At 44.8% G+C, this 15936-nt stretch overlaps 2 protein-coding genes across 4 annotated transcripts in view; one reads left to right on the top strand and one right to left on the bottom strand.

Moving 5' to 3' along the window:
* Window positions 1-2528, top strand: part of THOC2 (THO complex 2) — a 43667-nt gene extending 41139 nt beyond the window's left edge. For both annotated transcript variants that reach the window (XM_014306568.1, XM_031056129.1), the window contains exon 38: window positions 1669-2528. The gene's annotated coding sequence lies outside the window, so the exon portion shown is untranslated. The remainder of the gene's footprint in view (window positions 1-1668) is intronic.
* Window positions 2529-9755: 7227 nt separating this feature from the next.
* GRIA3 (glutamate ionotropic receptor AMPA type subunit 3) overlaps window positions 9756-15936 on the bottom strand; it is a 348477-nt gene continuing 342296 nt past the window's right edge. For both annotated transcript variants that reach the window (XR_004081630.1, XM_031056066.1), the window contains 3 exons: window positions 15112-15226; window positions 12727-12974; window positions 9756-12144 (listed from right to left, as the gene is read on the bottom strand). Coding sequence is in view for 1 of the 2 variants with exons in the window: in XM_031056066.1 (XP_030911926.1) it covers window positions 12729-12974; window positions 15112-15226 (361 nt within the window). In the remaining variant the exon portion in view is untranslated. The remainder of the gene's footprint in view (window positions 12145-12726; window positions 12975-15111; window positions 15227-15936) is intronic.

The following is a 15936-nucleotide window of genomic DNA, read 5'->3' as shown; positions in this document are numbered from 1 at the left end:
CAAAATCTTGCCTAATATGTAGCAAACTCAAGTTTTGTATCTTCATCTTACTTCAACAAAAGCAGTAGCTTTAAACCACAATGCTACATGGTGAGTTGGTCAGCTCATTGTCTCTTCATAATCTTTTATCTGGTCTGATCTGAGGAACAGGACAAAGGAAAACTTTGGCATGAAACATGGACTATATAAAGAAATAAAAGAAACTTTGGAGTATTTTGAGTAACCTTTATTCAGACTGGATCTTCTGGAAAAATCAATTGTTCTTTGTAGTTGATGGGGCTCTGAATGGTTGGGGCTTTTTTCAGACCTGTGGAGCTATGTGGACACTTAAATTTTGTTTTATGGTTATGAGGGCAGGGTTTTTTTCTTTTCTACATTGAGCCATTTTAAGAGTTTTGTAATGTTTTGTTTTCATTTATTTGGGAAGGAAAGTGTCCCAGTGAACTTAAATTAGTTCACCTGATTTATCCATCTTTAGTTGCAGACTGCTATTAATCTTTATGCATAAGGCAGTGTACAATTCTACACTTTAAGGAAAGGAAAAAAAGAAAAAAAAATTTAATGTCTGAGAAAAGTCTCCACTCCTGGATTGTGACCTCAGAGCAAAGGGGGCTTATTTGAAAAAGGATCTCGTGTTCCATCTGGGGTCAGGGCTCATTCAGCTGTGGCAGTTGAGGGCACGTAAGTGAGGGGGTTTGGGTAGCAAAGCTTGTGCTGATACCAGGTGCCCTTTGGTGGTAAAAAGATGGGAGTTCAGGTTATTGCTTCTTAGTACATTTTCTTTGTATCTTCTTTTTATCTTCATTATCTATAATGAAAGATACTTCTGTGAATATTTTCTTGACTGAAAATTATGAGCATTCTCTGGAAAGAATTTGCTGGAATTTTCTTGGCTCTTTGTCCTTCATAGCTGTTACTGTCTGATCACTGTAGAGGAATCCCAGCTTTTCCCCTATTCTTTTAAATGCTGCTTTGGAACAGAAGGAAAAAGGCAGTCTTGGTAAATGAAGTTCACTACTGAGCACTTACAACTTCTTTAATAATAAATATGAAGTTTTGTCTTGACTAGCAATTCAATATAAAGTGAGGATTTAAGGATATAAAGTCATTAGTTAAAAAAGCACAACTATGTTCTGCTGAGTGTAAATAACAAGTGCTCAGGTAAATGTCAGTTGTGCTGTGGAATTCACATCCAGCTGTGTAATGGTTGGAGCTTCTGGCCTGGAACACTGACAGCACCCCACTGTGTGCATAGTGCAGTATGAAAAAGTGCTTTGTGTAGCAGCACAGTTGTGGAATCTCATCCTGTGCTCCTGTTAAATCTTTGATATCGTTCTCCCTAATGTACAATGTCTGATTGGCTGCATTTATTTCTTGCCTAATTTAGAGATAGTAAGATTTTGAGGGGGTTGTACTTCTAAAGGAGTTTCTACTCTCACAAGTGACTACTTGTTTGCTATTTGTATGTTTAAATTAGTGTTTCACTACTTACAGGGCAGTGTTCACAGTAATGTAGTTCTTGCTGTGGAATGAGCTAGAGTTAGGGAATGGCAAAAATAGTTTTATTTTCCCCCTCATTCTTTGAGTTGTGAAGGGAATAAAATGTGAAGTTGTGAGATCAGTGTTCATTTGAACATCTAATTCTAATTATGTACACCTTTGTTGCAGGTGACATTGAAATGGGAAGATATCCAGCTGTGACCAGAAATGTATTTTCCAGAGTATAGATTGCACAGAAAATCGTGAATGAAGAGGACCCATCTGCATCTCCTTAAATTATTCAGTTCTCTGCTTTATTTCCCCATGCTAAGGACTTAATTGTTAAGTTGTACATTACTGTATTTTTAACTTGTTGCTTAGTTTCTTATACATTTATTTTCAGTACCTGGCTGAAAGTGTTACCTATTCCATATTTTAGCACAATGTGCTGCAAACAAACAGTTGCCATAGTGCAAATGAGGTTTCATGTGTACATAGTTCCACTTTAGTTTGTCGAAAATACTGCCTGAGTGTAGTAATTCTTTCAATTTGAAATTGCATTCTTCTAGATGTTTGAAAACCACAAATAAACAGTTATTGAACCTTTTTGGATTTACCTCATTTAAACTCAGTTTTTATTTATTACTTGGCCTGTTTTTAATATCGGTAACTAAAAGAAACAAAGTTAAGTGGGAGCACTGTTTTCATGCAATGCTTAGGGAATATTTGTATATTGTGTATAACGTTGACTTGTTTAAAAAAAACAATGAATGAACCCTGTCCCATCCCAATCTAAACCTGTGCTCAGTTGTCCCTTGTCACACCTTTTTGTCATGTTGTTTTTAGATTGATTGGAAATGCTCTCTTCAAAACTGAAATAAATTAAGTTTCAGTTACAGCTACAGGAGCTTTGTATTGCTGAACTTTAGTCTGAAAATTTCACAATGACATTTTTAAAAAAAGAAAAAAAAAGAATTTTTTTATCTGCTAAATTCTACCAGTGTAACCTTTTTTCTAAATAAACAATAGTTTTCTCAATGGGTCGTAAATCGTTCTCTGTGTGGTCACTTTATTACTTCTCTGGATTATGAAAATTGGATGTTAGTTGGAATCAGGGCAGGGATGGTTCCTGTCCCTGCCCATTTTTAGGTGCCAAGGGCTGGTTGTGGACTGTGGTGCCTGCTGTGAAGGCACAGATGTGCTGCTCTTCTTCAGTGGCTTCCAAGAGCTCCAGGTTTGCCTTCCTGCATTCAGCCAGGTTTACACCTTTCTTTTGAGCCATTTGTCCCTGGTCCAAATGCCATTAAAATATCGGTTTTCTATCAAATATTAATACTATTAAACATAGGGACTTGTTTCTTAAATGTTTTGGGGTTTTGGTTTGTTGTGGTGTTGGTGAGATTTTAATACAGTATAAAGGGAATTTTGATCAAAAATTGAGCATCCCTGGTGCTGTATGCTTTATTTAATCTGGGATTTGGAACAGAAGCTTGTTCCCTTGATGTGTGTATTTGAAATACTAAATATTAAGAAATTGTAGTGCTTATAGACTTGGTCAGTAAAACTCTCATGATTACCTTTGTTCTGATTACTGAGTGAATCACAGAAGATTACAAATCCTGGCCCTGCAGTGGAAGAAGGACACAGACAAATTGGGAAGAGAATTGGGTAAGAGTTATCCAGCTAATTGGAGGTGAGAAAGAATTACTAAAAAGAAGAGTAACTAAGTTAAGGTCCTTAAGTAACTAAGTCAGGTCCTTTTAATTACCTTGTTGCGCAGTCTGAAGTTAAACACTTCTATCAAAGTCACTCCAGTCCTTGGGCTTCACTGCGGTGGGAATGAGGTGGGGCTTGGGCGGGGCTGCAGCCGCCGGCCTTCCTGAACTCAGGGTGAAGGAGGTCACTGAATACCGTGTGATCTCCAAAGGGCAGGAGCCCACCCGTGACCTCAGACACTGCCAGGGAAACTGAAAGAGTAGTTCAGAAGTCAGCTTGGAGAAACGTGCCTGTCCTGGCAGGAGCGTTGTGCCCGGCTGTGCTGCCGCGGGCACGGCAGGGGCAGCGCGGGGTTTGCACATCCCTGAAGGAGCAGGGGGAGGAGAAGGGGTGTGGGATGTTACACTGACCCTGTCAGGGGCCTGGCCAGTGCAGACACATCCCTGGAGAACTGCAGCAGTCAAAAGGAGAGGATTAAACTTTGTTCTGTTGTTGGGATAGCTTGGATGTGCTCTGCAATGTCCTGATTTCATGAGAGGGGGCACAGGAACAGTTTCTGGCCGAGTTCATGTCTGTTGGGAGGGTTTTCTCTCCTGGATACATTGCAAAAGACAGCTGGTCCTTCTGATCCTTCTTCCTTCGGTGGGTCTCTGCAGGGACTCAGGTGCATTTGTGGAGACAGCAGTGAGGGTTTGGTGATGAGAGTTGTATAGAGAGTACAGCCAGGGGGAATCAGCGAGTCCCAGGAATCAGTGGGGGCTGGAGGAAGCGCAGAGCTGGCCAGGTTGTGTGGCTGTGCATGCCACTGGCACTCTCATTGACTTTGTGCCCAGGTGGCTGAGAAGGCCAAGGACATCCTGACTCTCATCAAATAGTGTGGCCAGCAGAACCAGGGCCGTGACCATCCTGTGCTGGGGAGGACACCTCGAATCCTGTGTCCAGCTCTGGGCCTCTCATGGCAGGAAGAACACCGAGGTGCTGGAGCCTGTCCAGAGAATAACAACAGAGATGAGGAAGGGTCTGGAGCACGGGTCTGAGGAGAAGCAGCTGAGGGAGCTGGGATGTTCACCCTGGAGAAAATGAGGCTTGGGGGTGATCTAATCACTTTCTACCTCTCCCTGGCAAGAGATTGTTGCCAGTTGGGGTCGGTCAACTCTCCCAGGCAACAAGCAACAGAGCAAGAGGAAACTGCCCCAAGTTGCTCCAGGGGAGGTTTGGATTGGATACCAGGGAAAGCTTCTGCCCTGAAAGGTTGATCAGGCTTTGGAACAGGCTGCCCAGGGCAGCTGTGAAGCCACCATCCCTGGAAGTGTCCAAAAGAGGCGTGAATGTGACACTTAGGGCCGGCTATTAGTGGTGGTCATGGCAGCACTGGGTTAAGGGTTGAACTCAATGGTAAGTCCTTCTAAATCGAAATGTTTTTATCATTTGAGAGGATTGTGGGGAAGAACAGACAGAGCTGGGAGGGCGGGCAAGCAGCCCTACCCTGGTGCTGGCCCATGGTCCTGCGGGAAAACCTGGTACCCAGAACCCATTAATTAAGCCCTAATGTGATGTTCTAATTGCTCTGTGTAATCTGCAGCATCTGTGATAGGTCACAGCTTCAGCAATTTCATAATAAGGTGTTTTCCCTCAACACTGGCAAACATCCCTTGTTTAAAGGTCAGGGGAATATTAAATAAACACCATTTATATTTATTTGCCTCGGATCAAACCACAGCTCTTACATTAATTTCGGAGGATTTTTTGGGCAATTAGACTGCTCGGGCCATATTTGGAAATCAAATGCGATATTTATCGAAAGGCTTGGGATGATATTAAAACCCAGCTTCAGCAGAGAGCAGGGGCAGGCGGATGCTCGGGCTGGCGGCGCTCCCGCCGTGCCGCGGCTGCCGCTGCATGTCAGTGTTGGACCGAGCACGGCAGAGCACAGCCTGCCCCTCCTTCCTTCCCGAATCCGCGGCTACCCGGCGTTACAGAGCTGTGGAACGCTCTGGGTTCATGGGACCATGAAGATCACCACGTTCCAACCCTCTGCCGTGGTGGGGATGCCGTCCCTAGACCAGGCTGCTCTGAGACGTGAATGCTTCCAGGGATGGGGCAGCCGCAGCTGCTCTGGGCAGCCTGTGCCAGTGCCTCAGCACCTTCACAGGGAATAATTTTCCCCATATATCCAATCTAAACCTACCCGCTTTCAGTTTAAAGCCGCTGCCCCTTGTCCTATCACTCCATGACTTGTAAAAAGTCCTTCTGCAGCTCTCTTGTAGCCCCTTTAGACTGGGAGGTGCTCTGAGGTCCCACCTGAGCCTTCTCTTCTGTGGGCACAACAGCCCCAACCCAGGGGCTGTTTCCAGAGGAGAGGGGCTCCAGCCCCCTGGGTTTCTTTGCATCCATGTCCCTGTGTTGGGGCCTCCACAGCTGGACACTGCTCCCAGTGGGATCTCAGAAGAGCAGAGTAGAGAGAGTACAATAATCTGCCTCGACCTGCTGGCCATGCTTCTTGTGATGCTGCCCAGGATGGTTTTCTGGGCTGTAAGAGAGTATAAATTATCCCACAGTTATCCCCTTTCCCACACCGCCCTCCATGCCCTGCTCTGGCCCTGCAGCCGGCACCAAGCCCTCGTCTCCTGTCCCTGCTCTTGTGGCTCTGCCCCCAAATCTGCCCACACCAGCGGGCCCAGGGCCCAGGCCCTGCTCTCCCACACTGTGCTCTGCTCCTGCATTCCTTTAATCAATGTCTGGTGTTACATCACACACTCCCCTACTTGTTACAGCATATCAAGCATCTGCCACATGCTCATTAATTGGTCAATTACTTTATTTATGTGCTAAACATTATCTAAAGCACCAGTCATTACCAGCACCATGGCTTTGGTTTGTGTTGTATATTTTTTACAAGCTTTAAGTGATTTACCTTCTCCTTGCCATGAGGGCTGGGGTGCGTGCCTGCATCTCTGTTAACCCTTTGTGGTCCAGTCACCAGCTCAGTCCCATTCCTGAGCCCTGTGCTGGTCTCCACTCTGGGAGGGCAGGTCATTAATCACTGCCAAGTTTCCCAGCCCTTCCTCAGAGCCATTTCTCTTCGGATTTATCTTGTTTTCTACTCCTGCCTTCAACTCCTCCCTGCCTGAAATTAGGGTGAAGTAAGAAAACCCTGAAACCACAAAAAGATGATGGAAGAATCCCCCACAACTGTCTGCTGGGGCAGGCCAGGTGCCACCACACATCCTGGCTTTGATCTGCTGCTACAAATCAGCTCTGAGTTCACCCTGAGGTCTCAGCCCTGCCTGTTAGCTTGGAGGTGCCAACAGCCTTCTCACCAGTGGGAAATTGCTGCAGAGCAGGATCTTGTCCTCTTTCTCTGCTGTAAGATGTCCTGTCATTCTCAAAATGCCATGATGGCATAAATAATTAAAGGCTATAACACTTCAGTGATAGAAACAGCAACAAATAAACACTTGGTGTGTGCATCAAGGCTTTGTTTTCCTGCCCTTGGTGTCAGCCCATGGAGGCACCACCATCCAGCACATCAGTCAGCCTCTGCCATGGTGTCCAGCTCTGCAGGAGCCTCCAGTGAGCTCTGCCAGCTGCGCCAGGGAAGGGCAGAGGTTTCACTGCTGCACTGGCTGGAGGGTGTGTGTGAGCTCCTGTGCTCACACTCCTCTCTGGGTGCTGCTCCTTGCCTGGTGGGGCAGCTGCTGCCTGTGCCCAGGGCAAGCTGGAAACCGTTTCTGCTGATGCTGGTGCAGTGATGGTGCCGTATTACAAACCACCCTCAGTAATTTCTCTGTTGGTAACTGATGAAATAAAGACAAGAAAGCCCAAGCACAGAATCAGAGTAGGACTGGGATGTTGATGGGCAGATTTTGGCCAAACTTGCTTCTCACAGGGCACACCTAAGAGAAGTGTCCCAGCCGTGGTGCTGGGGCTGCAGCCTGGGGCTCCTGGGCTGGGGCAGATGCAGCAGGGGGTGCCCTGGCCCTGCAGGTGCTGTCCCATGGTGTAATGCCAGCCTGGGCCCTTCCTGTGCTGCAGGAACAGGGTGCTGCTCCTCCTGGGGACACTGTGCTCCCTGATACCAATTTCAGATGTATTATATTCTTAGTAAATGCCACTATGAAATTTATAATATCCATGCAAATATTATCTCTGTACTTAAATCCTTTAGGTTAATTGAATAGAGCTATCATTATCCAGATCTTGTTTATGTATTGCTGCCTGCAAAATAGAGCCCATTTCCAGACTGAAATGATGAATATGGGCACCAAAGACATTTTGTAATTTAATTGCAATATCCATGACATAATATTATTTTAATTACCATAAAGAACAATTGTTTTTGAAAAAATAAATGTTGCAGTGCTTTGTGCAAAACCTTTGAAGGGAAACCTATGCCACAATGATACAGTATTTATTTTATTTTGTTAGGTGTGGTGGAGCTGCTATTGGCTTGGATTGTTAGGCTTCAACTTGAACACTGTTGAGGTCCTTTCGCTGCCACTGATGGCTCTTGCAATTTGAAGCATTACTCTGAATTTTTCCTTGTATTATTATTCCCCACCTGCAGAAGTCTAGAGACGAAGTCATGCTGGGGTGTGTTGGAGCCCAGCATTCCAGGGGTGCCATGCTGCCATTGCTGTAGTCTGTGTAGCAGCCAGGTTTTGGCCAAAAGTGCACTGCCCTGGAGGCTCAGGGAGGCTCCAGACTAGACCATCCCCTATGTGAGGCCATCCCCCAGCCCATCCCAGCTGGCCAGGCTCTCCCAGCTCATTGGGTGCAGCTGTGCCACTTGCCACAGCCCTAACTGCCCTGCTTCACCTGACACATATTTATCAGAAAAACTTAACACCCCCTGTGCAGGACCTGGTGAGTCCCTGGTAGGGAAGCAGGGCAGTGACTGCTCACTCAGGGCAGGGCTGGCATCAGCCTGGCACAGGCCTTTAGCTGGGCTCAGTGGGCACACAGAGTCCTGCTTGCAGAGACATTTTGGCAGCTCTGGGGGAAGGCAGCACAACTCACCCCCATGGCTGGTGCAGGGCTGTGTGGCTGTCGGGCCGCAGGGAGTGGGTCAAGACAGCTCTCTAGAAAAATGCAGTCTGCTCATGTTGGCCTGGATGATAAGCATGAAATGAAAGCTGAAGGACAGAACAATATTTTTTCCATGCCTCCCTGTGTTTATTGTGTGAGCACTTCACACATAAATAGGCTCATTCAGAGTGGCCTCCCTGTGCCCTGTGGGAAGTGTGGTCCCACATGGAGCCCAGTGTGCTCAGCACAGCACACAGCACTGTTATCCTGCTTGCACCCAGGATAACCTGACACCTCCATCTTTGTAAGGTGGTCTAAGGTAGAATGATTGTTGTTTATTGCTCTGATTTAGTCCTTGCTTATTCCTGAGCTTACCTGCAGTTGCTGAACCCTTGGCTGAAGACACAGGGTGGGCTCAGCATGTGTCCCCCCTGCACTCATGAACAATGACCTCCAGTGGCAGCTCCACAGGGATTGGGTTCACAGCTGGGATCCACTGCCAGGCACCAGGTGCTGAGCTGGGAAATGCACCAGTGACTGCCAGTACATTTTTCCTGTTTCCCCTGCAGCCAGAGGCAGTGCCACAGGGACACTGCAGGCACCTCCTGTTTTGCAGGGTGTGTTTTGGCCAGCAGATACCAAACCACCCAGGTCCATGCAGCAGTGCTACTGCCCAAGACCTCCACTGGGGGATTTTATTTTTCAGAGGCTGATCTTCTCATCCCCAGCCATCCAAGAGAAGCCTGGTGATGCTCCAGCTCAGCCCCAGAGGCCCTGGGTGCTAACAGCAGTGTCACCCTCAGTGGTCCCTGAGGGAGCCCAGGAGCTGCTCCTGATGGGGACCATGTGGGTGCTGTGGGCAGGGGTAGCCCCACAGAGGTGCTGGGGTGTGGGTTGGGTACACCCCAGTTCATACCAGGATTACTTGCCACAGTTCATAGTTTGTGGTGACTTGGAAAAACTACACTGTGGGTGAAATAAACTCAATAAATTAGAGCTGGGATTAGCTGCAATGCTGGGTGAAAGGTTTTTTTTTCCTTAAAGAAGCATTGCTGAAAAGCTGGGAATTGCAGGAAAGTACATCAGTGTAGAGAATATTTAAGGAATTTATTTACCCACACTGCTGCCCACTGCAGTGGCAGGCAGAGCATCTCCCACCCTGGCTGCAGCCCTGAGGCCTCTCCCCTGCTCCTCACAGGGTGCTCCTTGCATCTTGCAGGATCAACCAGTTTCCATCATCAAGAAAATAAAAAACTGTTTGGTTTGCAGGTTACCAAACCAGGAATACCCAGCAGTGTCCTCAGTTCAGTGTGGGGGGCCCTAAGCTGCCAGGCTGGAAAGGCTTTGAGAAACCTGGTCTAGAGAAAGGTGCTCCTGCCCATGGTGGGCCTGCTGAAACTGGGTGATCCTTCCAACCCAAACCTTTCCAAAGTTCTGTGGTAAACATCTGAGGAGCATCCCAGACTGGCCAAAGGGAGTGCAGTAGGGAGGGACTCTTTCTCCTCTGAAGAAAAGAGAAGCAAGCCCTTTAATTTTTTTTTCTTTACAGTTTTATTTACAAAATGTATTAAAACTCTTTGTACAACACCTCATCAAAATGAGGCTCAGTAATTGATGTCCACACATGCAGTTTATGCTTTTACAGCCATTAGTTTGCTTGGCAATTTTTCTGCTCACTCAAGTGCAGTTTCAACGACCAAAAATAGGAACTTAAATTACAAAAAAAAACAAAAAAGAGGAGAAAAAAAGAAAAAGGAGAGAACCCCCTAAGCCCCTGAAGCAAAACAAATTTAAAAAAATATACCAAAACAAATCATCATGAGACTACTGCCAAACTTCTGATAGCTTGAAGTTGGTAGCCAGAATTGGTAAGCACTCAACACATTTTAGATTTACATGCAAGTTTAAAAAATATCGAACCATTTACCAAACTCCCTTCACTGGTGTGAAGCCTCCACTCTTAAAAATTGATCTGATAAACATACATATTTTATACAGCTTTTAAGAAAAACGTTTGTTTTAAATACAACTCATAACTGCACAGCTTTAGCTCACCCTTGCTGGGGACGTGATTGTGTTCAGAAGTCGAAAAAAAAAATCAGAGTTTCATGAAAAGAAAATGAAAACATTTTTTTTTGTCAATATCTCGTTAAAAACTTGAACAATAAATTATTCTCCTATGAGCTTTTAAAATGATTTTATATTACATTTTGTTGGAAATACATATTTTTAACAAGACTTTTCTTTTTATTTTTTTTTTTTTTTTGTTTTTTGTTTGTTTTTAAATCCTATTAAAAGTTCAAATCTATCATCAGCAAACTAAATGCCTAAGGGTCAGACTGGTTTAAATGAGTTTCTTTTTCACTGTATGTTATTGATGAAATAAAACTCTATCATAAACTACGGAAAATACATATTGTCGATTAGAGGTAATTAGTAAGCAGATATTCCATTGAACATTTCCCATGTGATTGACAATATGTTTAAAGTTTTGTGGTTTTTTTAAGTTTTTCTTTTTTTTTTTAAATTTTTATTTTTTATTTTTTAGAGATGAAGTTAAGTAGTTTCCAGGCAGAGGTTCAAGGCTGAAATGCTGCTGTCTAAGATGTTGGATGTGAGTAACAGTGAGCTCCTCCTGGAGCGCGGCGTCCTCCTCACAGAGAGGCAGGGACAGAGCATCCTCTCACCAGGCATGAAACAAGAGCTGGCAGGAGCTGATAGAATATAACAGTACTAGCAGGAGTCATGTTAGATCGCTTACTATTACTCTGGAACTGCAGCTAAACTGGAGTTACTGTCCTCTTTCCTTGCTTCTGTTTTACAAGGACTGATGCTGAGGAGCATTAGCTGAGCACGGTGCTGGGTGGGAGACAACTGGGGAGAAGCAGAAGCAGGCCTGGGAAAAACTAACCTGCCTTTCTCTTGCTTCATTGCTTGATATTAAACAGTGAATTAAAATGCAAATGCACAGCAAGAAAAGAGATATATGGTCTGAACTTAAACAGCAAGTAGCTTTTCCTTTTTTTTTCTAATTTTAAAAGCTACCCAATGTCATTTTAATAAAGCACCTGTAGGTATGCCTGATGATAGAACAAAAAAAAAGGAATGCAATATTTTCTTCCCGCACTTTAGCTACCTTGTCAAGAAATTAATTTACTGATCTGGAAGCAAGACATGCAGTTCCACAAATTACTTTCTTTTGGATTTACAGATTCACAGTCATTGACCTTAATTGGTTTGAATGCACGGATTCTTTCCCTCCTTTTGCTGCTATACAGAATTGCTCAAATTAGCTGGAGAGGTTAAAGTGGCTCAGAAAAAAAAAATAAAATGACACCACTGTAAGTAAATACTGAAACATCTTGACATCAGCTCATACAAGCAGTGGCAGGCCAGTCCGCGTTTGCACGCAGCAGATTTCTGAGGCTTTGTGTCAGGAGCAGCTTCATAATTTGATACGATTGGGGTGGCTGATGAAACCAGCTGCGGCTGCTTTCAGGACACAAGTTCAGTTACTGTGCAGTGGTATCAAAGAATGGCTTTTGTTGCACTGATCTTTTTTTACATGAATTTTTTTTTTCACATACCAATATCTTTTTACCAGTCCTTTTCTTTTCCCCTTTCATTTGCTTATTTTTTTCTTTTTTTTTCTTTTCTTTTCCTCTCTTCTTTTTCTTTTACTTCTTTGAAGCAAAGCAAGAATATTTCAGTGATGGTTTGCATTGTTGTGAGTCTCAGAGTCTTCCATAAGGCACTGAAGGAAAAAATACCAGTTTTTCCTATTAAAAGTACATTGCACCATCATCAATGCGTGTCATGCCTGACATCTCGGAGAGAGTACAACTGGCTCAGATGGTCCAAATCCATGAAGTAGCCACATTCTCTGCTGCTTTTTGTCTTGCATGCTGTCAGGGTGAAGATCTAAAATAAAACCAGAGAGATTTCATCACTGCCTGGCAGCGAGGGGCAGGGGAGTTCAGCCCATGGAGAGGCACAGACTGTGGGCAAGGGGCTAACCAATTCTTTTCAGAATCATTTGTCAGCAATTCAACTCTACTTTTCCTGCTTTAGAAATCATGAATTCTAGTGTAGAAGTTTTGGTTCTATTGCAAGTTTTTTTTGAAACTTCCTAAAAGCACTTACCTGATCTGATTATAGCTTACAAAACAAAGAGGAAGAGATTGGTGACAAGAGAGATGAGAATTCTGATTATAGTGATTTTTAAAGCAATTAACAAAATACTTTCATTTGAACTAGCACAATGCTGGAGAGAGGAGTTACTTCAGCACGAAGCCAGCTACCTCTGTGTGTGAAACAGAATTGTACCCTTCTGATTCTACTTCTGATCAGGGAAGAAATTGAAATTACTCATACTTAAAAATTGCCACAAGATGGTGTTTCAAAAGCCTCTTGCAGCAGCTCCCTGGTGCATGCAACAGAATAGCACAGACAGCTAAAAAAGGGCAGAAAGAAGAAGGGTTTGCTCCCGGCCCGCAGCCGTACCCCTAGATTTTCACACTCTCTGTGCCGTACACGTTGTAGCCTTCCCTGTAGGTAGCATAATTCTGGGTGTTGGTGGCAGGAGCAGGTTTGAAGTTCTGCGTGTTCTTGGTGAGCTTCATTCTCTTGGACTCGGCCCGAGACTTGTAGCAGAACTCGATCAGTGCCACCATCATGGCCAGCCCCAGGCCTCCCACAAGGATATAGAACACGCCCGCAACATTGCTCAGGCTCAGAGCGCTCGTCTTGTCCTAAGAGAAACCAGCCACGCTGTTAGCTCTGCTGAGAGCAGCAGACACACAGACAGACAGACAGACAACAGGCTATTTGCATTAGGCCTAGTTGGAATAGCTACACTCCAGGTGTTCAGTGTCTGGCCCACAGACCAGGGCTGTCCCCCCATCCCCGCAGCCCAGGGCTGCACAGCAGGGACTGCTCTGCCCTCCACCCTGTGCTGGGTGAAACCCTGGCTCACTCCAAGGCAATGAGATTTTTTTGGCCACTGACTTCCCCAGGCCTTTGGTGTCCCAGAGCAAGGTTGCCTATGGCTGAGCATCCCTGGTAGCAAAGGCACTGGGAAGTTGCGCTGGTGGCTGCATAAAACAGCAGGATTTACAGAAGGCCATGACAAAACTAGAAAAAGAAAAAGCCAAACCACTACACACTTGGGTTTGGTCAATGTAGGTAAAATTCTTGAGATGCTGCTGAACTTAACTACCTTTTTTCCACAGTTAGGAAAAAAAACCACCCTAGAAAGATGGTCAGTTACTTAGAGGTCAAATAGCAGAGCCCTGAGCTAAACTAGCATCTTCTGGAGAGTGAGTTATTGAATGAAACCAGACAATGTAACACAAAAATAATTGGTCAGTGTTTATCTTCCTTCAATACATGTCAGATGGGGGAGACGCTTGCATTTTTTAAAACAAAGTTCTGGAATGGGATTAAATAGAGCTGCAACCCTTCTGCTGCTGCATGGGTGGGAGGCTGTGGGCAGGAACAGCTCCTGGCTGGCACAGCTGGCTGGGCTGCCACACCACACTGGCCCAGGTGGACGGGCAGGTGCCAAAGAAATTTGTCTGTGCCCAGAGAAGGCACTGCTGACAGAGCTAACGATTCTCCCTAGGGAGAGATAAATTTGCATATAGAAAGAGTAAAATATGATTTACCTTTTAAGTGTCTGTGTGTTTCACAGACAGTTCGGATACATGTGGTTGTAGCAAACAAGCTGCCATTTACACTAAAGATCTTAATCATTCATACGTCTTTATATCACAGTTCCCTTTGGCAGCTGCTGTGTGTTCAGATATCCCATGATCCCAAATTTATCTGACACAACAGCCACTGGGCTGTGCCCTAAGTAACTTCCAGTCCTACTGAAATCAATGAAATTTTATTATTGGCTTCGCTGGAACTTGAAATTGTCCTCCGACACTGAAAGGGTGCTCTGAAATTATAGTTTTCTGTTTGAATGATTACAGAGAGCACTTCCAAAGGCACCAAGGGAGTTAGGCACTCAACTGCGACTGATTTCAGCTGGAGCTGGATTCCTCCTCCTCTTGGTGCCTTTGAAAATGTCCTTCACTCCAACAAGCCCAGCACTTTTACAGAGTTTTTCTCCCCTAATGGGTCCATAAGCATAAAAAAAAGTCCTCCTTTAAACTGAATGGTGTAAATTAATATTCCCTACAATTTAAGTGTGCAGCTATTGGGCCAATCCACCTCAGGGGTGGGACTGCCCTGGGGTCTACAGTGGTCCTGCATGAGGCTGGACAGCCCCACAGCACAACTGCTGGATGACAGGACGGTACAGCAGCAAAATGGTTCAAAGCAGTAAAAAAAGAATATACAATATTTAGGTAATGATTTTCCATTAGTATTTCTAGATTTTTTAAAATCCAATCAAATTTAAAATGAATTGGCAAATAGGGCAGGAAAGGTTTTTTCCTTATCTGTCTGTCCTGAAAATTTGTGCCCTTAGCAAGCATGTGACCATTTCCCAAACTGACATGTAGAGAACCTAAGTAATAATTTTGAAACAAAAATGGGCTTTTTCAATAAAAATAAGAAAGTAAGCTGGCCTGAATAATAGACAGTGACTGTGCTGAAACTTGCACATTTAAACGAAGACACCAGCTTGGGAGGCTTTGGGGGCTTCTCTTAGCATGTTTCTAGCAAAATACTCACACAGTGAAATATACTTACAACTACAGTCTGTTACTGCACATAAGAAAAATGCTGTCATGTTCTGAGACTTACTTATTTTTTTCTATTCTTTTCTTTCAACCTTCAAAATGTAAATAGCAATTTTTGAAAGTCATTCTTGGTATAAACAAACAGTGGGTCAAAATGTGATTGCTAATCAGTACAAAAAGACCTTCAGCGACTGACCTTACTTCCGGAGTCCTTGGCTCCACATTCACCCTTATCGTACCACCATTTGTTTTTCAGCTTGTCTAAGATGCCTTGTTCACTGAGTTTCAATACTGCAAGGTTTACAGGAGTTCTTCACGTGGGAAATAACATAAATAACATTATATTATGTTATTTTATGTTATTCAATCTTTAAACTACTTTAAAACTATACAAAGCGATAAAGCAGGGTTCCTGGCCACAAAGTATTTACACTGCAGGCAACTGGATCATCCCCTTAAGTTAACGCTAGAGCATCTCTACATTACCAGGTCCTGCCCATATCGCTTTGAGTAATCGGCACTCACTGTTAAATGAAGGCAGTAGAAACAAAGCAAGGCCAATCTCCCACTTTGGTGTGCCACAGGCACGTGCAGTAGCTTTACACATCTGGGTGGGTTTGATCCAGCAGGGCCCCCCTATTTACTGACAGACAGACAGACAGACAGACAGAAGCCCCCACACCGGCCACGGTGGAACAATGCTTGTAGCCCCTGACCTCCGGCAGCCCCCACGCCTGGGGGGGTCTCTGTGCACATCTGCAGAGCAAAAACCCCCAGGCTGGATCCCTGGAGGGGGATTTTGTGGCCGTCACAGGATTTTGTGGCCATCACAGCCCCTTCCCCCACGCTGGCTCCTCCAGCTCCCGCGGCCAGCACTGCAGGGGCTGTGCTCGGAGGCACCGTTCGTGGCTGCACTCCCTGAAATGCTGCATCTCCAACTCCCCCAGTCCAGGGAACTGCAGCAGAAAATAAGCAAATGCAGACCTCTATGAAGCAAACTGATGAATATGGAAATGCTGGC

The sequence above is a fragment of the Geospiza fortis genome, unplaced genomic scaffold, assembly GCF_000277835.1.
Source record: "Geospiza fortis unplaced genomic scaffold, GeoFor_1.0 scaffold157, whole genome shotgun sequence".
Lineage (NCBI taxonomy): Eukaryota > Metazoa > Chordata > Aves > Passeriformes > Thraupidae > Geospiza > Geospiza fortis.
The sequence above is the reverse complement of the archived record's forward strand: the minus strand, read 5'-3'. Positions and strand labels throughout refer to the sequence as shown.